This window comes from Podarcis liolepis (genome assembly GCF_965112155.1).
Source record: "Podarcis liolepis genome assembly, chromosome: 9".
NCBI classification, from domain to species: Eukaryota; Metazoa; Chordata; class Lepidosauria; order Squamata; family Lacertidae; genus Podarcis; species Podarcis liolepis.
Genome location: NC_139564.1, coordinates 70,743,169 through 70,766,683, shown reverse-complemented (window position 1 = coordinate 70,766,683; position 23,515 = coordinate 70,743,169). Strand labels below are relative to the sequence as shown.

Below are 23,515 nucleotides of genomic sequence, written 5' to 3'. Positions count from 1 at the left end.
CTCCCCCCCCCCCCCAACCCTTATCTCGTTGAACTGAAGTATTTTCTGTTCCTGCCTGATTTGAAGATTCTGTAGCAGAAAGTAGTCAACGATTTTGTTGACCTGGGCTCCTCCATTTACACCAAGAGGCCCTCTTGTACAGTGGTACCTCAGGTTACATATATATATATATAGTGGTACCTCGGGTTACATACGCTTCAGATGTTTTGGGACACAGTTCCCATCATCCCTGACCAATGGTCCTGCTAGCTAGGGATGATGGGAGTTGTAGTCCCAAAACATCTGGAGGGCCGAGTTTGGGGGTGCCTGCTTTACACCATCATTCCTCACATTTTTAGGGTTGATGACCTCTCCTACAAAGGTTGCCCATGAAAATAAATTTGTCTATGCAGCACAAACACGTTATGCCCTTTGGATGCTACACATAAAGACTAGCAAGTGATTTTGATCTTTGATGCATGGTTGGATAATGAATGTAGCCTGTACAGTTGGAAGACATGAGCCAGAAACCGAGATTCGAATCCTATTCAGTCATAAAATTAACTCAGTAAACTCAGGTCACACTTCCAGCAGCCTGAATTAATTCACATAACTGTTGCAAGGAGGAGGAGGAGACGAAGAAGAAGAAGGGAACCAATGCATACCAGCCCTAAGCTTCATGGAAGAGAAGTGGGATACAGATGTTATAATTATGAGACAAAAAAGAGGTACATTTCAGACCATCATTTTTATTGTTTTAAGACAGCAAAGTCTGGTGATCTTACGCATTCATACAAAAATTACAAGGGTTGATAAAAACTGAAGCCACAATAAACTTAGAAATGTGACAGTTTTGTGTGTTTTTTTTAAAATCCACAGTATGCTTTACATTTTAAGGCTTAGACATTTTATTTAGTATATTAAGTGCATTGCTCTAACATGCTACATTTTATCAACCCCCTCAAAACATAAAAAAATAAAAAGGCCAATCTGGGGAGTTCAGGAGTATTGCTTAGCAGCTTGAGATAATGGCATGGCTAAAAATTCAAAAAACGTTTTTCATAGAAGCAATCTTTCCTACAGATGGTACCTAAGGTCCTCACATTCAAGCGGAACAATGGATGTAAAACAGGTATTACTAAATTCCAAGTTTCTGTAAAATTACCTCTGCAACTGATGTTTTACGCCAAGTTAAATCCAACAAAATAGCTATGGGTTGCTGAGGAATCTCATGACTATAAATGGCCAGGAATCCACAGAATAAATTTCTGATTCACAGTCAGGTTTGGACGGAGCTGCGGTACTGCTATCCAACAATTCAAAGGAGCGGGCTCTTAATATATTAGTAACAGGAGGTTTCCACTTTGGCGTCAGCTGATGGATTTAATGGGCATTGATAACAGTTTCAAGAAACCCTACATAATAATTGTGATTGATCAATATATTAACCTTTTCCATTCTCCATCTATACAAGTGAACCACAAAGAATCGGGACAAGGCATAGCTATGCAGAGACAAGCTGTATGTGCATTCCTACAAATGTAGTGTCACCCTAAATCCTGAACTCAATCTACAAATACACCTAGGAAGACCCTGAAGTATCAATAAAGGACATTGAACATGCCTTCATCTTCTTTTCCCTATAAGGATTTGTTTAAGCATTAAGAAAGTGGTCTGTGGCTGGTTCAACTGTTGCTGGGCAGGGGGGGAGAACACGACCTGTGAGTGATTTAGAGAATATTCTCACAGCCGCACCTGTACCGTTTATAGATGGGGGAGTTCATCAGCACTCCTCCACCTGTTCATCTATTTCCAACGTATAACCTGAGAGCTTCATATATATTAATTGGACCCATTTAAACAATTTCACCTTTTTTTAAAAGCAGCGGTGAAATCTACACACACATTGCATGTGGGATGTACATCACACAATATAATTTAAGTATGTGAGGGGCATAAATTGAGGCTCATTCCCATCTTCACCCTTAAAGTGTTGATGCAGAAGGAAGGAGGGATGCACCTTGTAGGGGGGTTGTGTATTCAGTTTAAAAAACACACACCGGGGCATAAAAAACTATGAAATAATTAAGTTTCCTTCGGATTTGCAGGATTAATTTGGTCTTTCATGTCATTTATTCTCCAAATTAAGATGTAATGGTATTGGTCCCAGATCCCCACAGTAAACTGATCAAGATATAATTCTGTAATATTTGAGAATATAAATCTGTAATATTTGAGAATATAAACCAGTAAGAAACCCATGCAGATATTTGGTAATTGTTGCAAAAGTTCAAGCAGCTTTCTTGCAGTAGAGGAATGAAAAGGCTGTGCTTCATTTCCAACAAGGAAAATTAGACTTTGATTTCTGACATTTGTATCCAACAGAGCAGTTCTTTCCTACAATTTATGCAAAAGTAGTCTTTGGCATCTGTAAACTTCTTTTCCCTTTTAATGTTAGATACAGAAAACATTAAACTGTCTATAAAATTACAGTATAGGACAAGCGCATTTCCCTGAAGTAAAATTTCACAATTTTAAACTGTAAACGTATTACATTCAAAACACAAAACTTTAAAAAGTTCTGAGGTTTTGGCAGTCCAGCACTTTGTGTACAGCAGAATTACATTATTCTAAAACTTTCACACAACAGAAAGTCTTGCTAAATTGAAGACATTTACGTGTCTCTACCAAGAGGAAAAGAATGGCTTCCGGCTATGGAAAGTCTGTGTAAACGCATTGCTCAGGTGAACAATTCGTCCTTGACTTCCACCATGACTTCTTTCCACAATCACACGAGGCATCTGAACAAGCTGAAGAGGACTTCTTCCATCCTTTAATGCCTGAATAAGATTAAGTATCTGTAGACACAAAAGTATATGGCATCAAACTGCCTATAAAGAGAGAGCAGTATAGTACAAGCGCCTTTTCCTGAAGTAAAATTTCAGAAAATTTCAGTAAAATTTGATGCGTGAATGGGACTGCTTTGTGGTGGCACCCTGGCAATATGACATTTGGGTGGCACCCACTTTGATAGCATTCAGGCACCAGCTCAAAACATGGCTTTTTAACCCAGGCTTTTGTGAATGGTCACTGGTGTGTAGTACCGTATTTTTCGCTCTATAGGATGCACCCGACCATAGGACGCACCTTGTTTTAGAGGGGGAGAACAAGAAAAAAAATTTCTCCCCCTCTCTGCTCAGAGCCCCTTCAGCGAAGCGGCAGGAGAAACGGAGCCCCTTCCATTTCTCCTCCCGCTTGGCTGAAGGGGCACTGCGCAGCTCTCCCTCTCTGCTGATGCCAGGAGAGTCTTCAGGCAGCTATCCCTGAAGCCTTTGGAGCGCAGCGCGAGTTCCCGCTGTGCTCCACAGGCTTTGGATTCCTTTCGCTGAAGCCGGGAGAGCAAGACTCTCCCGGCTTCAGCGAAAGGAACTTGAAGCCTGCGGAGCGCAGCGGGAACTCGCGCTGCGCTCCAAAGGCTTCAGGCAGCTATCCCTGAAGCCTGGAGAGCGAGAGGGGTCAGTGCACACCAACCCCTCTCGCTCTCCAGGCTTCAGCGAAAGCAACGCGAAGCCTCCGGAGCGTGGAGGGAGCACTCCCTCTGTACTTCGGAGGCTTCGCGTTGCTATCGCTGAAGCCAAGAAGCCTGCATTCACTCCATAGGACGCACACACATTTCCCCTTAATTTTTGGAGGGGGGAAAGTGTGTCCTATAGAGCGAAAAATACGGTAATTGCTGTGATTTTTGCATTTCCAGTGATTTTATGATCTTAGGTATATGGCATTTTATTGAATCTTGCCACTACCTGCCCTGAGATCTTCAGATGAAGGACAAGGTGTGAACTGTCTAAATAAGAATTTAACATGTTTAGAGGGGACTTCTAAAATAAGTTTAGGGGACAGGTGGTTTGCATTAGGGGATGGCTGTTTCCTTGCCGTACTATCCAGAACTGGGGCCCGGAGTATCAGAAGTACTATGAGGTGACTTTCTGACCTTTCAAGTAGAGATATAAAAACTTTTGAAGGAGGGATAGTTGCTAGGAACTAATGTTCTCAGCTGTGGGGCTACCCTAGGATGCAAAGGTATTGGTTATTTTTAACTAACCTGCTGCGAAATTTTAGGCTAACAAATTTCTGATATATTTGAAATGAAAATTGTTTAATGATCAATGTTATATCATAGTGATGTAGTATGACAACTGTATTTAGACTTCCATTTTCTATTAACTACTCTGAATACAAATGTATTTGTAGACAATGCAATATACAAATAAATTAGAATGGGCAATACGGCAATATCCATATGGGTTGGAGTGTGTGGTGATCCTTACTAGGTCAACTTCAAGATGATCAGAAAAGTCAAGAAACTATTTGGAGGAACAGGGGGGTTGTTATACAGACTGACACATTAGTTTCCAGGCTGTTTAGGAATACTAAGTTCTTGGTTACGTGGCCCATCAGTTTATAGTACCGGTTAAGTCTTAACCAGATTCAATGTAGTTTATAGCACAATGCTATATACCTCTAATCAGAAGTACCATTAAGTAGATAAGTCTGAATAGGATTACTGACTTTGTCTTTAATAAAGAGCAACTGAGGAAAAATTGTTTCCTGCACATATATATTGCAGAAGTGTATTTTTAAAGGAACAGTTACAATAAAAAGCATTCTTACCTGTCCTCTCATCACAGACATTTGCTTTTCAAATGTAGCCTTGTCAAAACCTTTGTCGGTCTTAATTGAAAAAAATGAAAAAGTAAAGTTTCAGAACTTAACTCTTAACTCAAACCAAACTTATCCCCTATGCAACCAAAGATTTATAGCAGTACACAGCATGCCACCTTAAATAATAAATCATATTTTGCCAGGGGTCCAAATTTGTCAGAAATATTTTGCAAGCATTTGCCAATTCAGAACATTTACATTTCCTGCCAGGTATTGCACATTACTGTAACTAGCTCTGCCGGATATATTTTTGAAGTTACCTTAAACAATTCATAAAGATCTTCGCAAAGATCCTGTACAAAGTTCATGTCAGAAATACGAGGAAGAATCAAATCTATTGTTTCTTGAGAAAAGGGGACCTTTGCTTGTGGAAGCCAAGCCCAATGAAATGGATCTAGCGGAAGATAGGAAGAAAAAAAGGTGGTTTACATAGTCAAGCTTTTAGATGCATTTGCTGACTTCAGGAAATGCAATTTGATATACACAATCTTGCCTACAACCTTGTGCTAAAAATTAACTAAAATTAACCTGTTAACTGACAAGTTGAAAGACTGAAAAAAAGATGCAGTTGAGAAGAGCAATTTATGCCAATTTAGTGCTTAAAACACAATTAACACAAAATATAATATAAAACAACCAGCTACAAGTTAATAATAGATAACATCGTTCTCTTTCCTTTCAAAAACAGTTACAAGTAATGACATTCTGCTAAGATGATGAAAGCTCAAAAAAGTGGGGGAATAGTGCACTTCCTTTGAAAGGGTTTTTCAAAAGGATGGGTAAAAAGGTAAAGGACCCCTGACAGTTAAGTCCAGTCACAAACGACTCTGGGGTTGTGGCGCTCATCTCACTTTACTGGCCGAGGGAGCCGGCGTTTGTCCGCAGACAGTTTTTCCGCGTCATGTGGCCAGCATGACTAAGCCGCTTCTGGCAAAACCAGAGCAGCACACGGAAACGCCGTTTACCTTCCTGCTGGAGTGGTACCTATTTATCTACTTGCACTTTGATGTGCTTTCAAACTGCTAGGTTGGCAGGAGCTGGGACTGAGCAACGGGAGCTCACCCGTCACAGGGATTCGAACCGCCGACCTTCCAATTGGCAAGCCCTAGGCTCAGTGGTTTAGACCACAGCGCCACCCTCGTCCATATAAAATACCCCACCATGACCTTTGCCACTAAAAGAGACAGGATGCAGAGTCTTGCATTCCCAGACCTTAGTGCTTAGGGAGGTTCACATAGGCAACAGTGATAGCTCTCAGATTTTACACCATCTATCAGCAAAGTACATAATCACTATGATGTACCACTAGACAAAAAAGTTATTTACAAAGAGATAGTCACACATATGAAAAGTAGATACATTTATTCAACTTCTTCTTCTTGTGTTTTTTTTAACTTACATGCTCTCCATTCATCAGGATGTTTGAAAGGAAAAGCTAAACCATTATCAATTGCTGCAATTTTAATAATAGGTTCTTTTTTATCAATCCATTGAATATCCTGCAAGAAAAGTACTTTTAGTTTTAAAATTATTTTTATTCTGAATAGTCACATAAACAGGATTATACAATAAACAAAGATACTTATGATACATAGGTGAAAAACTCAAAAAAATATCAAATATATTAATTACTGGTTATAACATGCTCATTATCACATCACAAGCTCGATCCAACAATATCAAAAATTCCACATTGTACATATATTCCACCACTGGATAGAGCTTAACTCTTGCCTTATTGCAACACTAGCTTAATGTTTTTATTAGTCTGAGAGGGCATGCTCACTTGTGTTGCTCTTGGCCTAATGTAACGGGATGATAGTTGTTATCAACTATTTGTTCTACCTGCAGTAATTCACATAACATTAATAATTTTGAATGTAACATGTGGGATAGCATAGTAAGTGTAATCTGTGTGGGGGATAAAAAAAACTCCAAATATGATATCTGACATAACAACAAAGCTTTCATATTTGAATTTAGGGTTTAGGAAACATCACTGCAACATAGCTGTGTGCCTGTTATTTCATTTCTCTCCAACTGTCATCTATCAGCAGCCATTATATGAGGCTACAGCTGAGAGACACACACATGCATATAGGGCTTCAGGGCTGAGCTGAGAGATCAGCAACCTTTGGCTCCTCCTCTTGTGGAACTCTTTCAATTTATTCTGGTTGTTACAAGAACTAAGAACTACTGCCTACGCCTGCTATTTTCCTCCTCCCTCCCATTTCCTTTTCCTTTTGTCTCGTGGCATTTAGACTGTAAGCCTGAACGCAGACACTGTCTTATTACCGATATCTGTATTATTTAATGATAGCACAAGCAACTTTTGTCTTCTTACCTTATCAGAAAGTTCACTCTCATCACTCTGCTTTTCATATCTGACTAGCCAATTGTCATTGCCTCTATCTTCAAATAAAATGGGGGGGGGCAGAATCAGTGAAATGCATTAGAATAAAGAATATATTTGAAAAGAAAAATTCCAATATAATTATCATAAATGTATCATTTTTAGAGAACTGGGATAGTTAAATAAATAAAAATTTCATATAAATTACAATGCCATGTTTTTTCCATGAAGCAGCAATAGTCAGAAAATGCAATCCTCATGATATAATTCATATTCTGAATTGCATTATATGGGGTTTTTTGTCCTCCCTGCCCGTTTAACTACAAGGGGGACTTTATTTGTGCTGAGGCAGAAGTTCACAAAAATATTTGGGTCCCTTTTTCAGAACTGTAAGAATCCTTTGCTTATATACTCCTTTACTTATAAAGGAAAAAACAGAACAAATTCCTCCTTTGCTCACTAAACATTTGAGGAAGCTACAGCAGAATGGAGTTGGACATGGGCCAAGATTCAGCTAAGATAAATATTGATAAAGCTAAAGGAAAATGTTTATTAAAAGCTATACCAATCTAACACCATGCTGATCAAGTAACATATATCGAACTGTGCAAAACTGTTTCTGCAAAGTCAACGGATCTCTTTCAGATTTTATACTGTACACATATTTTGACACTGTCCAATAATCCAAAAAAATGGAGGACAATTTGTAATTTCACTACAGAAATAATAGTGGATCAAATACCATATGACCTTAAAACATTACTATTATGTTATCTGAAATATACAGTACTGGAGGGGAATCTGGAAGTAATACATTACCTCCCAGCTCTGAAAATATGTATTGTCAAAAGCTTGTAAAAACATGATGGGACCATTAGTTTCAGAAAGGCTGTGGAGAATCTGGGATGTTGTACTAATGACAAAATTAATGTACTACAGAAAAGCAAGCAATGAACAAAGTTTCTTAGAACGATGGTCTTTATTTATTTTCTTTTGGAATGAAAAATTCCAGGACAATATCAATATAACCTAGTCCTATTATAACACTGTCTTATGAACTGCATCATGTGCATGTCTGGGTTGTTTTTTTAAATGATAAAATAAATAGGCATTTGAGGAAGGAGCTTCCTTCTACCTATCAGAACAACTGGTGGGACAGTTTTTGGAGACTTAAGAATATATGGGACTATCAGAAAGAAGAAACAGGAGCTGGTACCCAACACTAGTTAATTCTCCTCTGCAGCTGCAGTTGCCTTTTAGAAGTGACATTTTCTAACAGGAGCCATTTCCCGCCGACTATGTCAAAGTAGCTGCTGAGAGATCAAATGGGAACCTTAAAAAAGCTATCCACAAGTGTAAGCATTGGGGAGTCATAGAATCATAGGATTGTAGAGTTGGAAGGGACCACGAGGGTCATCTAGTCCAACCCCCTGCAACGCAGGATCCTTTCGCCCAGCGTGGAACTCAAATCCACGACCCTGAGATTAATAAGAATCTCATGCTCTACCAACTGAGCTATCTTCAGCTGAGTGTGAAGGTCAAACATCTCTGAAGAACCACTGCTGCAAATAACACTATGTTGCTACAGTGTATATCATTTTAATGGTCCCATAGATAAATCTCACAGTGAGGCAGTAGATCAGAGCTTTCCAAACTTTTCATGTCAGTGGCACGCTTTTCAGACATGCATCATTCCACAACAAAGTGATTCAGTTTTACAGTGGTACCTCGGGTTAAGTACTTAATTCGTTCCGGAGGTCCGTTCTTAACCTGAAACTGTTCTTAACCTGAAGCACTTTAGCTAATGGGGCCTCCTGCTGCCGCTGCACCGCCGGAGCACAATTTCTGTTCTCATCCTGAAGCAAAGTTCTTAACCTGAAGCACTATTTCTGGGTTAGCGGAGTCTGTAACCTGAAGCGTATGTAACCCGAGGTACCACTGTACTAGCAAACTGGAGGTTACACTAACCCCTTTCCAACCCCAGGAGGAGTGTGGGGAGCGCATGCGCGACACACCACAGTCGATACACTAACAGTGTTGTGACACACAGTTTGGGAAGTTCTGTGGTAGATAAAGCCACAGCTATTCTGTTACATGGGCCAGTTATGATATTTTGCTGCCCACATCTTTAAAGGATCACCAGCTAAACTACTGAGAGAACACTGATGAGGAAGCACTTGAACACAACCCTCTTGACTATGATGTGACAGTTTCTGTTTGGTTTAGCCCACACTTTCTCATTTGTTCCTAGGAACAAATATGAAAACCTGATGATGATGTTTGAAAGCCTGATGATGATGAAACGGTAAAGATTTCTACTTCCCTACGAGCAACAAAAGAATACTGCTGCTGCAAGAGACAAACACAGCTACCCTTCTAGAAAGGGTTTATGCATAAATGAGCTACCTTTTATAATCTCAGGAACAGAGAAAGATGCAAGTATCAGTCCAACCCAAAGATTTGACTGGCAACAACTCTCAGAAGCCCTTCTCAAATTAACAGTATGAGAAGCCTTTCCTCTAAAATGCAGAGGAATGCCTTGCTTGATTCATAGTACGTCATTAGTACATCACAGCAAATGGACATTCATAGCAATTGCCCTTTTTTGGGCACAGAGATAAGACCCTGGGGCCAAATGCAGCCCTCTGGGACTCTTCCTAGGCTCACCAGCCCTGCTTTGCACCCTCCTTGAGTAGTTTTGCAAAGCTGAAATATGACCCTGGATTCTGATAATGCTTCTTGTTTTCCCAGCTGGGGGATAGTCTACTATACAAAATTAAAATTCACATCTATTGTCTGCTCAAGCCTACCACTGCCATCCGGCCTCCAAAAGGTTGCTCAGATGGGAACGTGATCCTTAAGCTGAAACAGATTCCCCATCCTTGCTCTAGCACAGTATAAGCATATTAATTCTCTCAAATAGGGTTTGAAAACCTCCAGCCAAGGACCTAATGAATACTGACATGGCTCCCAATTTTATCTGTGAGGCTGTTCCCCACAAACCACCGCCACCTGTCCCAGCCCTGACTTCACCTGTGTGGGGCAGGTACAGATAGGGCTACAAAGGAACAAATGAGAATTTAAGGATCAGCACTAACATGGACCCCCACTAGCTGTCCTAGGAAATTTCCCACTGGGAGCCCACCTAATTATTTGTTGAACAGGTATGCCAGAAAAATGAGTATGAGCTATGGAAGTAAAAAACAAACAAACTATTAAATACCAGTGTTTCTGATTACGTAATCAAGCACTACCAATCTTTCAAACTGAGACTGAAATTGTTTCCTTGTATTCTCGGGCAAAGGGTCTGTTTCAAATTTCCTGAGCCAATAGTCAGCTTCTTTGTAGCCTTCCACAAATAGCTGAAAGGAGCCAACCTGAAATTTAAAATAAACCCTGCATTAAGAAAAGGAACAAAATCGATTCTTAAAGTACCTAATATCCAAGTAGTGTTCTGTTCTTAATTTGCATGATATCAACTGCTTATTTTAAATTTATTAATTTAAAGTATTTATTTATTTAGCGTCCTGCCTCAAGAACAAATGTAGCATATGAACAAAAGAGCAGCCCTGCTGATTCTGACGTAAATAAGAACATAAAAGAGCCTGCTGCTTCAGGTCAATAGCCCTTCCAGTCCAGCATCCTGCTGTCACAGTGGCCAACCAGAGGCCTACAGAAAGCCCACAACCAGGATACAAGTGCAATAGCATGCACTCACTTTTATCCTTAGCACCTGGTATTCAGAGGCATATTGGAGAAATAATAATAATCATAACCAGAAGCTATTAATAGACATCCTCCAAAACTTTGGACTTGGAATAGATTCAGCCCATGAAACTGATTCAAGTTGAGATCTGAGAGCTGTTAAATTTGAGTTAAAATAGCCAAAAATATTCAAGCATGTGCTAGGGAAAAGAAAACTGAAGCAATAGGTAAGGCTGGGGTTGCCATATTTCAATACAGTAACCGAAAATCCAGACCCAAAATTTATTGAGCAAAAAAGAGCTATTTTTAAGGATAATTGCCAAAATGACACTGCCAAGATGGGTTGCCATACATCCGGATTTTCTTGGACATTCCAGCGATTTCCACGCAGACACTGTTTCTGACAGCCGAATCCTGGCTATGTCCAGAAAATTCTGGACGTATGGCAACCCTAGATAAGTCTGGCAGTTGTGGAACTATTAAAAACATTCCCTGTTATGGACACATTAGAACTCTGAATTTGAATAGCCTGGTTATGGAAACCTGTGAAAATAATGCAAGTTTGAGATATATCTCTTGATTTGTATTATTTTGACTATGCTAATCATGGTGGGAGGCATGAACTATGCAGGAAATTGCATCACCGCCTGTAACAACTGAAAATGTTATTCAGCAATTTTCTTGGCTATATTCTTGTTTCTGCAATTCTTCTGAATTGTGCCAAACGGACAGCTGTGCCTATATTTTCCAAGAGCCTGGGTAACTTCTCAGTGTCATTTGTAGGACTCTTTTGAGCAACGGGGATTATACAGAAATCTGAAGATAATAAGAGTTAATGGGAAGTGGCAGCAATAAGGAGATAGTGATAACAGTCTTAATAAGGCCAAACAAACAAAGAAGATCAAAGAAAAGACATACAAAACCAACAAAGTATTATTTCGGAACAATAGTAAAACCATGAGCACTGGTATACTCAGTGAGGTGTTTGGTTTTCTTTCTAACTTTTCTTGAGACGCAATCCCACTTTTAAGAATTGGGCATTCGGTATGAGGAGATAGTGCTTTTTGAATTCTGACCAACAGAAAGGGAGGAAATCCCTTAAAACACTATGGAAATAAAGCATTTCAAGGGGCTTACCTTAGGAGGTAGTCCTATTCGGTGAAATTTTTTGCCAACTTTTGGCACTTTTTCTAAAGCATATTTTTTGCCTCTTGATTTTGCACGATCTATTGCACTGTAGTTGAAGGTCTCACTAACAATCCAGATAACCTTAAAACAAACAACATAAAACAGGATTTAGAGTCTTTAGCGTTGGAGACTATAAGTGTGGACACTTAATATAAGGAATAAGGTGTTGGCTTAGATAACTGGGCCTCAACCATTTTGAACTTCAAAGATTAAAAACACTTTGTCTGATCCAGAAACAACAGGAAGCCAGTTTAGATGTTCTGAACATAAGTGTAATGTGATTCCTTCAGCTTAATCCTGTAATTAAATGGGCAGCCTCAGTTTGAACTAACTTAAGTATAGGGATAGGCTTCAAAAGCAGCCCATGTAGAAAATGTTGCAGCTGTCCTGGTTAGACATTAAGATATGTGCCACGGTGACTTTGGTCATCACTTCCTGGGAACAAAATCCCAGTGCCCAAGCCCCATTTTGCTCTGATGCCTTGCAGGCCCACATAGCTTTTTCAGGCAGCACGAAGCCTGCAGATTCCTGAGCCACCACATTACTACCAGAAGAGACATGTGGCTTGGACACGATAAGTGCCCCCCACGCTGTGGCTCCCAGTGCCCCCCACCCTCCCTGCACCCCCTAATTACACAGTTTAGGTTGCAAAGTCTTATTTCTACAGAGTCAACTCCTGGTACAAATCTTTCTTACCTTTGTTTTAGGCACCACTCCCAATCCCAATTTACTGTCCACAAGATAGGCACCAGTTTCAGAGAGGTATCCCTGATTAGGAACAAGACAGCCTCTGCCAAAACAGCAAGGGCAACACATTTTGTGAAAATACTTGGTCCATTTGGGGTTTAGGTGACCATAAGGCTCTTCAGATTTTGGTTTAAATACTCCAATAGATTTCTGAGGAAAGAAGTAAGTAGTTAGTATTTATTAAAATGCCTTCATTCTGAAAGTAGTCAAAGAAAGCATTATGTCCACCTGGTATTTTATCATCTATGGAACAGTTTGGCTCCTGAATAGCCTTGGCTAGAGTTCTCACTAGGGCCACACCTATTACAACTCACACTGTGGAATGCAACCATGTTGTTGTGCATTGTGTGATGTGACGTAGCGTAACACGGTTGGAGAGAGCAACAAGAGTATTTTACTGGGTTTTGTTAAGGTGACTAGTAGCCCTTACAAAATCTCTTCTTTGTGGCTCAAGTACAATATAAATACACTTTAAATAAAGGCAGCAAAACAGGAAACTAAACATTAACATCTTCATTTGGTACGGTATAAAATTGTCAGCAAATTCTAAATTCATGACAAAAATGGTCCATGAATGCGTAAGCATTCCCTTCAAACAAGTACACACACTTTCTCAAACAGTGTACACAGTAACGCATATTTCACATAGTGCATTTTAAGCGGGAGGAAACAGATTCTGTGCCTTTAGCTTCTGAGTTGCAATGCCTTCACTAAACTACTCAAGTGAGGGGCCTAACAGAATGGCTTAGAGGACATATGCAGCAAAAATACAACCTGCTTTACCCATAGAAATTGAGTATTTAAAAAATAAAAAGACAAAAGCAATTGCTTTTTGTTTTATCTGGGATCACAACTGATCTATGTTAGAATGGAAATAATATAATGCCATTCTATTCAGCTGAACTCTAGCTCTGCATATGAGCATTGAAATTGGCAATTTTATTAGATTTACCTTTGCAGCAACCAGAAGTATGCTGAAAGATTGACTATGCACTGAACCTAGTACTAACTGAGAATGTCAATTTGACATTATTCTATGAGGTTTGCTACACTGAATGACCAAAATAATGATGAAACCTACAGTAAAATACCCTAAGGCACTATGGATAATGACTAAAAATGTGCAAATGGAGTTTTCAAAAGTAATTCATTTACAGCTTGCATCAAAATACTGTATATAATTAAGCTCAAACTCTTTTTAGAAGGAAGCATTCTGCTAAAACATACAATGCACGCTTTGCTGTAAAGTGTGTACATGACTGGCTGCTTTGGGTTGACCTGCTGGCAGTAAAAGACCCCTAGAGAGAGATAATAGATATCAAGTCTAAGTCACTGACAAGAGTATGACTAGACCCAGTATCTACTGCTTTATTACCAAGGGCTCATTCATAAATACATTCACCAGTTACACAACCTGCAATCAATGACCTCCATTAGACGTTGTCCAAAGGAATAGTTAAGTAAGAGAATTAGTGATCATACATTTTGCATTAAAATAGGATTATAACAAAACGAAGAGCATTCAGTCACTAAGTCAGACAGAAAGTCTTAGGTTGGCAATCAGTATTTGAGTTCATTAGATCACCATTATCTTTCACTTTATTAGATTGCTTTGTCTGCAGCATCCTTCAGCTCACATAAACATACACATCCACTTTCTCAGTTCCAGTTGACTTCCTGAAAATGATAGGTAAGTTGTTCCCTAGAGGCAAGTCTTAAAAATGTAGTGAGAGAGCACCCACATATGGGTGGCCTGAAGATGTGCAATGCAGTTCTACTATTGAAGTTGAGCAGGCCTGTACCTGTAAACTGCTTAAATGGGAGAGAACGAGGGAAAGGGAAGTAGTTTAATTGATTTCTTGTTTTGTGTTGGAACAACATGGCACAGGGGAAACAACTGAACTCACTGCTACAGTAGTGTGGGGTATGTCATCTGCATTCTAAACAAAAGAGAATTTTGAATTCATATTTTATTAAGGATGAGCCAAAAACCCATGTCACAGCAAATCAGCCAACCTCTAAGATGCCACAATACTTTTTGTCTTATTGGTTCTACTGCTCAGAACAGTTCTCTTAGGATTTTACAACCCATTAGCCTCTCTATATAATAAAAAGTTCCACTAGAAATCTTCTATTGGTAAGAAAGATTAGCTAAATAAGACAAATTTAAAAGGCTCAGAATGGCTGAGTCAGTACCTTGGTTTCTCTTTTGCTACCATGGCATGGCATGAGACAATCCCCCTGCCAATAATCATTAACAAGGTATACCAGAAACTCGATGCTGCCTCAGGGAAATGAGTTTCTGGCTCTGAATATACATTAACTATTGTCTCTTACAGCTAATCACATAGCTCCAGCTAAAATGGTTGCTACTAAAAACACCTGTGCCTGCTAGTCAATATTCTATTTTCTGACCTTACTATCCTATCTACAGCCCTGTGTCTTCCCCCTTTTTATACCCGGCCCTGTAGCGGGAAGTTTTTTAATGTTTGATGTTTCATTACGTTTTTATATTTTGCTGGAAGACGCCCAGGGTGGTTGGGGAAACCCAACCAGATGGGCAGGGTATAAATATCACTATTACTAAAGTACGGGTTTCCAGAAAAACTCCCAGTGTCCTAAAGTCAACTGGGATCTTGATTTAACACAGTTCATTTATATTCAGCAAACCAAACTGAAATAACACACCATGCTAATAGAACTGTAGAGTTGGAAGGGACCCAAGGGTCATCTAGTCCAACCCCCTGAAATGCAGGAACATTTGATGTTAATTTGATGTCCATACATAAATATATCAAATGCTTTTCAGAACAGTCAAAAGTTGCTGAACTCAGAAGTCCTGCTGAATTAAATGGGGTATACTCCCAGGTAGAGTGGAGTTAGGATTATAACCTAAACCTGTGCTCACCCACACAATTCTCCCTAAACAAGGACACAAGCCACACGAGTTACAACTACACCCTGGCACTCCTGATGTATTCTGGAACATACTTTGGCAATATAGCTGTTGCAGACCTCTCACTTAAATATTGCATGTGAATACAAATGAGTTGAGAAAGAGAAAGATTTGCTTATTGCCACAGGTAGTAATGAGAAAGTCACAGAACTGGTTTGAAATACAATGCTGCAACACAACAGATTTCATGTTAAAGCTGTTTTACTTGAATTCTGCAAGCCCAATTTCTTCACTGAAGTTGAAGAGACCACGAGACCATGGCAATAAATAAATATTTTCTGCCACTCTCTGGTCCACATTTTTCAAACTCCTTCTCAAGGATGCCATGCTGGATGAAATCTTCCTGAAGTCTAGTTAATATACCAAAATTTATTGTATTAACCAAAGGCCATAACAATTTCATATGCAACTTGTTTCTTTGTCTTTAAGATCTTATGTTGTAAAAGTAAGCAAGTGTTTTTTGACCCTTTACCATCATTTTAATATGATCATGGGGGGGGGGGTATTTTTTTTCAGGCTCTTCATTTCATCTACAGAAACCGTAGTGTGGGGTTAACAAAACAAGCCCCAATGTGACAATGTGTACTTAACTTTGCCCATTAGTTCAGCATTCTACCTTTTGTTTTTTTACCAGTCAGGTATACACATGTCTGGGAACCAATGCACTCACTCTCTTAGGATCTTTGACGAAGTAGCTCCCACTGGATCCCTGTGAGATTCTTTCTGGAAAGACTCCACTTTCTATGGCTTGTTCTGCTTGCTGCATGATTTCAGCAAATTCTGGATCATCCAAGAAGAAGTTCATTTCGGCAATACTTCCAACATTTCCTGTATGTGCTAAATAAAACAGTTTAAATTAGGACTGTCAACTGCGTTTATCACTTACCACACAATCCTTTGCATGTCTTTGCAAAAGTAATTCCCATTAGGTCCCAACATAGAGTGTACTCCCAGGTAAGCAGGCATGGGATTGCAATAATAGTTATAAAGCACCTATATTTCCTAAGTGCTATAGATAAAGATAAAGGGACCCCTGACCATTAGGTCCAGTCGCAGACGGCTCTGTAGTTGCGGTGCTCATCTTGCTTTACTGGCCGAGGGAGCCAGCATACAGCTTCCGGGTCATGTGGCTAGCGCGACTAAGCTGCTTCTGGTGAACCAGAGCAGCGCATGGAAACGCCATTTACTTTCCTGCCGGAGCAGTACCTATTTATCTACTTGCACTTTGACGTGCTTTCAAACCGCTAGGTTGGCAGGAGCAGGGACCGAGCAACGGCAGCTCACCCCGTTGCAGGGATTCGAACCGCCGACCTTCTGATCAACAAGCCCTAGGCTCAGTGGTTTAGACCACAGCGCCACCCGCATCCCAATTCCTAAGTGCTCTACAGAGATTAAAATACGAGGTAGCCAGCTGCTGCCTGAAGGTTCACAATATAGCATATGAGAGAAAAAAATGGGAGAGAGAAAAGCAAACTAATTCAGGTATCAATTCAGGTTATCTAAACTTTGTACCTATTAGCAACTGTTCACTATGATAGCAAAATGGAATATCTATACCTACTGGAAAAAACATGTCTGTTTGCCAGACACGAGGGCCAAACAGTGCTTTCATGCACTGTTTTGCTAGCATGCATCTGAGCAGCCATAGCATCAGGTGGACTTTTTACTTTGAGACAGAATGGCATTTCTGAATTGGGGACTTCTTGGTTCACAACTCACTTCTACAAGGAGCTCATGGAGCAACCAAAGACAGATTATTAATCCTCCTCTTCATCTGCAATGTACAGATAACAGCAGTAACCTACTTTAGGGAGTTGTTCCAAGGATTACTTAAGCTTGGTCTGAACATGCAAAAGAAAGAATGGCATGGTGGAATAGACTATACCACCTTAGGATTCAGGCAAAGGGATGTGTTTGGGGTTTGTTGATCACAGAGTTTAAGACTTGTGTTCATGGCATTATCTCCATAATAACCCTAATGAGGTGGATTAGACTGAGGCAGAGTGACTGGCCCAGGTCACCCAGTGAGCTAACAGGCTGAGTGGGGATTTGAAGCTGGGTCTCCCCAGTTGTGATCCAACAGCAAGCAACGCATCCAATTGGTCCAATAAAACATTCCCAACATGCAAGTACATCAGGGTGAAAAGCTCCAGCCCGGTCTCCTGGCTTCCTATACCTGCAAGAAGCTTCTTTTTTAAAAAAATAATAATAAAGATCAGCAATCACAAGCCGCCAGCACCTGCCACCTCATTCTGTTGTACTAGGTTTGCGGACCAGGGGGAATTAAGCACTTGGAAAGCTAAAAACAACAACTACAGTGGTACCTCAGGTTAAGTACTTAATTCATTCCGGAGGTCCGTACTTAACCTGAAGCACCACTTTAGCTAATGGGGCCTCCCGCTGCTGCCGCGCCGCCGGAACACGATTTCTGTTCTCATCCTGAAGCAAAGTTCTTAACCTGAAGCACTATTTCTGGGTCAGCAGAGTCTGTAACCTGACGCGTATGTAACCTGAGGTACCACTGTATTTACGGATGCTAAAAAGCAGGAGGACTTAAAGAGGGTCGAAATGCGGATGATACGCAAAACGTCAAAAAATAAAAGCAGGTGGCGGCGGACAGACAAATGTCAAAAACACAAGCAGAAAAATCGCCTTTTCCCTGCTCCCCCCACCCCCACCCAGATTAACCTGACAAGAGAAGCCACGTCCTGGTTTCATGACAGAGTGGGGGCAAGGGGCAAGATTACACTCGAGGAAGCAAAACGGACGGTTCTATTTCAGCTGCGGGGGTGTGGGAAAATTCATATACTGGGGGGGGAGCCCACCACCTTAATTAAGAGAAAGGGGGGAGGAGGGGGGTCCAGCTCTAACCCCCTCCCCCTCTTATTATTATTTTTTTAAGGGCAAAATAATAATAAATTAAAATACTCAGAGGCCCCGGGTGACAGCCCGACCACCTCCCCCCCCCCGAACCTGGGCGCTGCGAACTCGCCTCACCGTGGAAACGAGCAAACAAACCGGGGAAGAACCCTGAGGCGGCTCTGACCTGTAGCGCTGCGGCGGCGGCGGCGGCCGCCCCTCCGGCCCGAGGCCGCCGAGCCCAGCAGAGGCTCCTCTTCTTCGTCGTCGTCGTCGTCGTCGCTCCCGTCGCCCTCCGCGTCGCCGGCTCTGCCCTCGTAGTCCAGCTGCGGCCCAGCCACAGCCGCCCTGCCGCCGCCGAGGCTGACCCTGACGGCGCCTCCCGGAGCCCCCCTGGCGGCCCGGCTGCCGGGCGCCGCCTCCGTCCCCAGCTGGAGCAGCTCCTCGTCGTCAGCCTCTTCCTCCTCCGCCGCCTCCCCGTCCTCTGGGCCGAGAACCGGCTCGGCCCCGGACTCCGCCATGAGGGGAAAGGAGCAGCGGGCGCGCCGGGGAGAGAAAAAGGTCCGGCCGCCTCTCCCTCTCGCGAAGTTGAGGGGAAAGTCAGGGCAGCATTGGGAGAGCGAGTGGGAGCGCGGGTGGCCTACTGCGCGTGCGCACGGTGGGCGCGGGATGGGCGAAGGGGAGGAGGCAGGCAGGCAGGCAGGGCGGAAGCGCCTTACCTGAGGATTTAAAGGGCCAGCATCCCGTTGCTACAGGTGGTGGTGGTGGAGGAGGAAGAAGGCCTTTCATGGCCAGGGAGGGGAAACTCAGTTTTATTATTACTATTCCCCCCCCCAAAGAAATGTTTAGGGGTACTCTCATCCTGGATGAGGCTGTTGCAGGAATTTATGTATAGGTTGGGGGGTTGCCCCTCCAGCAGATATCATGCACATGCAGCCCACTACCAAAATCAGCACAATCGCTTTTGTGACTTTGGTGATTTGAAACTTCATCACAGTTTCTTCCATAGCTGTCAGCTTACAGATTTGAAAATAAGGGACCAGCAGCCTCGAAAATAAGGGATCAGCAGCCAAAATAAGGGATTTTAGTCGACCACATTAAATACGAAGTTAAAAGGGACCGGATTATTTTGGAGAGCAGTGCCGGTTTTTAGCCCTTCGTTTCCAGAGCTTGCTGCTCAAGCTGACGAAACACTGCAATTAAATAACTACAAGCAGCAACCACTTTTCGCGCAAAACGAAGTCCAAGCTACGAAGATGCTGCCCCGGGCAGAGAAGCTCGGTTTGGCGGCCGTGAAGAGGATGGCGGTGGAAGGGCCCGAGGCTCCCGCCAGTCCCGGCGGGAAGGGGCTCCCGGGGGCCGAGGCTGGCGAGAGGAGGCCGGAGGGAGGCGGGCCAGCGGGACACGGTGCTGGGATAAGGGAGTTTCCTGCCAAATAAGGGATGGTTGACAGCTATGGGAGGAAGGCTAGTCATCGCCAGGGAGGTGAAACTCAGTTTTATTATTAGTGCTCCCCCCCCCAAGAAATGTTATGGGGTACTCTCATCCTTGATGAGGCTGGGGGGTGCCCCTCCAGCAGATATCATGCACATGCAGCCCACTACCAAAACCAGCACACTTTTGTGACTTTTGTGATCTGAAACTTCATCACAGTTTCTTCCTATCTATTCAAAGGGCCTTTGCTGCACAATACCAAATGTAAGAATTCACTGATAAATGTATCTGTGTACTGGCTCACTGGAAAACGTCAGAAATTCATATAGACATGTGAGCTCAGCTACTCAGCAGCCCCTCTGCCTGAGTGATAATTCCTGGCATCCTGATACCTGAGTGCCAGACAAGAGCCATTCCAGAAATAACAAACCCAGATGAAGACAAAAGGGTGTGATTAACTTGGCTGGGAAACAGGGAAATGGAAATATCTTTTTTGTTACACTTGATGGGTGTTCGGTGGAGGGCAAGGAGAACCATGGGGCAGGGTCCAGGATGCTCAGATTACTGCCACCAGACCTCCCCTTTCATGATGTAACCGTTATGGGTTATTTGTGGGGCATAGGAATTCGTTCATCTTTTTTTTCCAAAATACAGTCCGGCCCCTCACAAGGTCTGAGGGACAGTGGACCGTCCCCCTGCTGAAAAAAATTGCTGACCCCTGGTATAATCTCAACCAGCTGCCACCTGGCTACCATCTTACTTCCACCCAGTCAAAGGGTGGCCCCCTCCTCCCCTTGGAGAATTCAGCAGGGAGGAGAATGAAGACAAAACTAGAAAACTAGACAAAACTGCCTGTCTGACTTCCTGGTGACCTTCCTGCCTTCTGTCCGACCAGTTCCAATAGTCACCAGCCACCACAGGATATGAATAATGCACAGGATTGCCCTGAAAGTAATGGACGTGCCCTAGGGGTAAGGAATGGAATGATACACCTGTAAAATAGAAATTTTTATTAGTTGTACTTTAAAAGCTTTTTTCTGTTTAGTTATGGAAGATGCTAAAGTTTTTGAGTAAAGCATTCTATGAAAATGAATGATGCAGAAGTTTTGTAAACTGTAATTTTGTAAAATTTCTATCCTTCCCTTTGTCCTAAAGAAGCCCAGGATGGCAAACAGCAAAACACTGCATTAAAAAAATGATAATAAAACAATTAAAAACTCTCAAATATCCCCACAGCTAATAATGTCACACCTGCACACTTAGTAATCAGTAAACAGGAATATTTCTAAATTCCTCCTGAATTTCAATAATGAGTGAGGAATATTCATACTGAGATCAACAGACACATCACCACCAGGGATGACATGCCATAAAGAGGGAACCACTACCAAAAATCATGATTCGTTAATTAGTAATAGATTAATTATATGTATTCTTACATATATAATGCATTTATATGACTTAAATGAGATTTCATGCTTGTTTAACTTGTTGTACCTAAAAGATATGTCAGCTTTTCTCTCTTTCTCTAGCCTTGTGTTCAATCGTGGCTGTAGGAGGATTAAAGGCAATATAATGAAAATAAATTACTGTGTGATTGAGTTATATGATGGCGCCCTCTTGTGATACATATTCAACACACACTGTAGGCGGCATTGCAGAACAGCATCATGAAGCAAAAATATTTCCTATTTGAAAACAAATATATTTACATCACTAAATATAATTCCACATGATACGTTGTCAAATTATTATCAGGGCCACAGATCTTCAAATTCTAAAAACAAAACTTTGATCCCATGCAAGAAAACAAGGTTAGGACAACTTTAAAACTGAATTTTAATTTCCAGTCGTTAAAAATATTGCAAAACAGGGGATGCACAAAACTAATCATTAAAATGGGAGGGGAATGGAAAACCTAAGCATCATGGATGTAGCCTAGGGGGGCAGAGGGGTAGCTGCCCCTCCCTAAATAAATAAAAACCAATAAAAATTAACTCAGGTTCTGCCCCTCCAACAGAAGCCTACTCCCCCCCAATAAAAATAATGGCTACGCCCATGCTTAGCATCATTTAAGGATTCTGTCCACATGATCACTACATACACCCTGCACACTTTTTGCTCATTTTGATGACCTGCCCAGACTCATTAACTTGACTGAAAGCTCCTTGACAAAGTTTTCATTCAAATACTGTACACTCGAAGCAAGACTTGGCGGCACCTTTTGTCTGCAGTACTTTCTTCTGTTCTCTGCCCAGCCCCCTTCTTTAAAATGTTTGGCCTGAAAAGGAGACCTGTGAAATCCGAAAGGTTGCTCATTCCTGGTAACTTTGCGGCTAACAAATGCAATGAATTGCTGTGAATTGCCCTGAAATCTACTGATGAAGGCTTTAATAAAGTTTAATAAATGAAATAAATAATAATAATAGGATTGCTACGGGAGTTTCTCCGCACCAAGGCTAAGGGAACCAGTAGAAGGGACCCACTGGCTCTCCAGATGTTGTCAAGAGACGCCAAGGATGACGATACTGTGGACCAACATCTGTAGAGCCCCATCACTGACCTAACTGCGCGTGCGCAGAACGAAAGCCGCGTTCTGTGGAGCGACGCCGTTGGGAAAGCGGGCGGCGAGCGCCTTCCCCTTCATCCTCCTCTCCGATAGGGGGCGCCAGTCGCTCACGTTCTTACAACGTCGAGAGCGGCCTTCTCTCTCACTGCCCTCGAAGGATGAAAGCGTCGCGCGCGGAGTGCGCATGCGCACGGAAACGCAGCCCCTCCTCTCGCACTGCCGAAGGCCCGCCTCTTCATTCTCTCGCTTTCCCTCCGCCATGAACACGGAGAATTTCCTGGCCAGCGAGAGGCTCGTGAACGCGGCCTACGTGCGGCAGGGGTCGCAGGGGCGCCGCGCGCACGAGCTCCGCTTGCGGGCCTTACTAGAGCAGGTAAAAAGCCGGGCCGGCGGGGAGTTGCTCGTCGTTTCTTTCTGAGGGAAAGCGGGAGGTGGGGGCGTGGCCTCGTCTCCGGAGGCTCCGCCCACCCGCCTGCTTTTTCAGGCCACGCCCTCCGGAGGTGTCATTCCTCATGGAACAGGCATAAGCAAACGGCCCTCCAGATTGGACTACAACTCCCATCATCCCTTGACCACTGTTCCTGTTAGCGAGGGATGATGGGAGTTGTAGTCCCAAAACATCTGGAGGGTGGGAGTTTGCCTCTGCCTGTCATGGAACACAGAACGTAGGGAGCTGCCTAACAACAAAAAGCAAGGTTCTAGTCCTCATGGCCTGAATAAAAGGCTAATTTAAGGAGGAATATCTGACTTTTTGGGACGCGGGTGGCGCTGTGGGTTAAACCACAGAGCCTAGGACTGGCCGATCAGAAGGTCGGTGGTTCGAATCCCCGTTGCTAGTGCCAACCTAGCAGTTTGAAAGCACATCAAAGTGCAGTACCTTCTCTGGCGGGAAGGTAAATGGCATTTCCATGTGCTGCTCTGGTTTGCCAGAAGCGGCTTAGTCATGCTGGCCACATGACCCAGAAGCTGTACACCGGCTCCCTCGGCCAATAAAGCGAGATGA

The 23,515-nt window shown here is 42.4% G+C and overlaps 2 protein-coding genes across 2 annotated transcripts in view; one reads left to right on the top strand and one right to left on the bottom strand.

The window, feature by feature from the left end:
* Positions 1-708: 708 nt before the first annotated feature.
* Positions 709-19,156, bottom strand: PI4K2B (phosphatidylinositol 4-kinase type 2 beta). The gene is given in 11 exon segments (XM_083460520.1): positions 709-2,837; positions 4,651-4,710; positions 4,962-5,095; positions 6,101-6,200; positions 7,046-7,113; positions 10,278-10,431; positions 11,897-12,028; positions 12,644-12,844; positions 16,321-16,487; positions 18,648-18,682; positions 18,684-19,156. Coding segments are annotated over 11 exon segments (1,572 nt in total). The 5' UTR covers positions 19,031-19,156; the 3' UTR covers positions 709-2,663.
* Positions 19,157-22,575: 3,419 nt separating this feature from the next.
* Positions 22,576-23,515, top strand: part of SEPSECS (Sep (O-phosphoserine) tRNA:Sec (selenocysteine) tRNA synthase) — a 44,477-nt gene continuing 43,537 nt past the window's right edge. Inside the window, exon 1 of the mRNA XM_083460522.1 lies at positions 22,576-22,885. Coding sequence (XP_083316648.1) covers positions 22,697-22,885 — 189 coding nt within the window. The 5' untranslated portion in view covers positions 22,576-22,696. The remainder of the gene's footprint in view (positions 22,886-23,515) is intronic.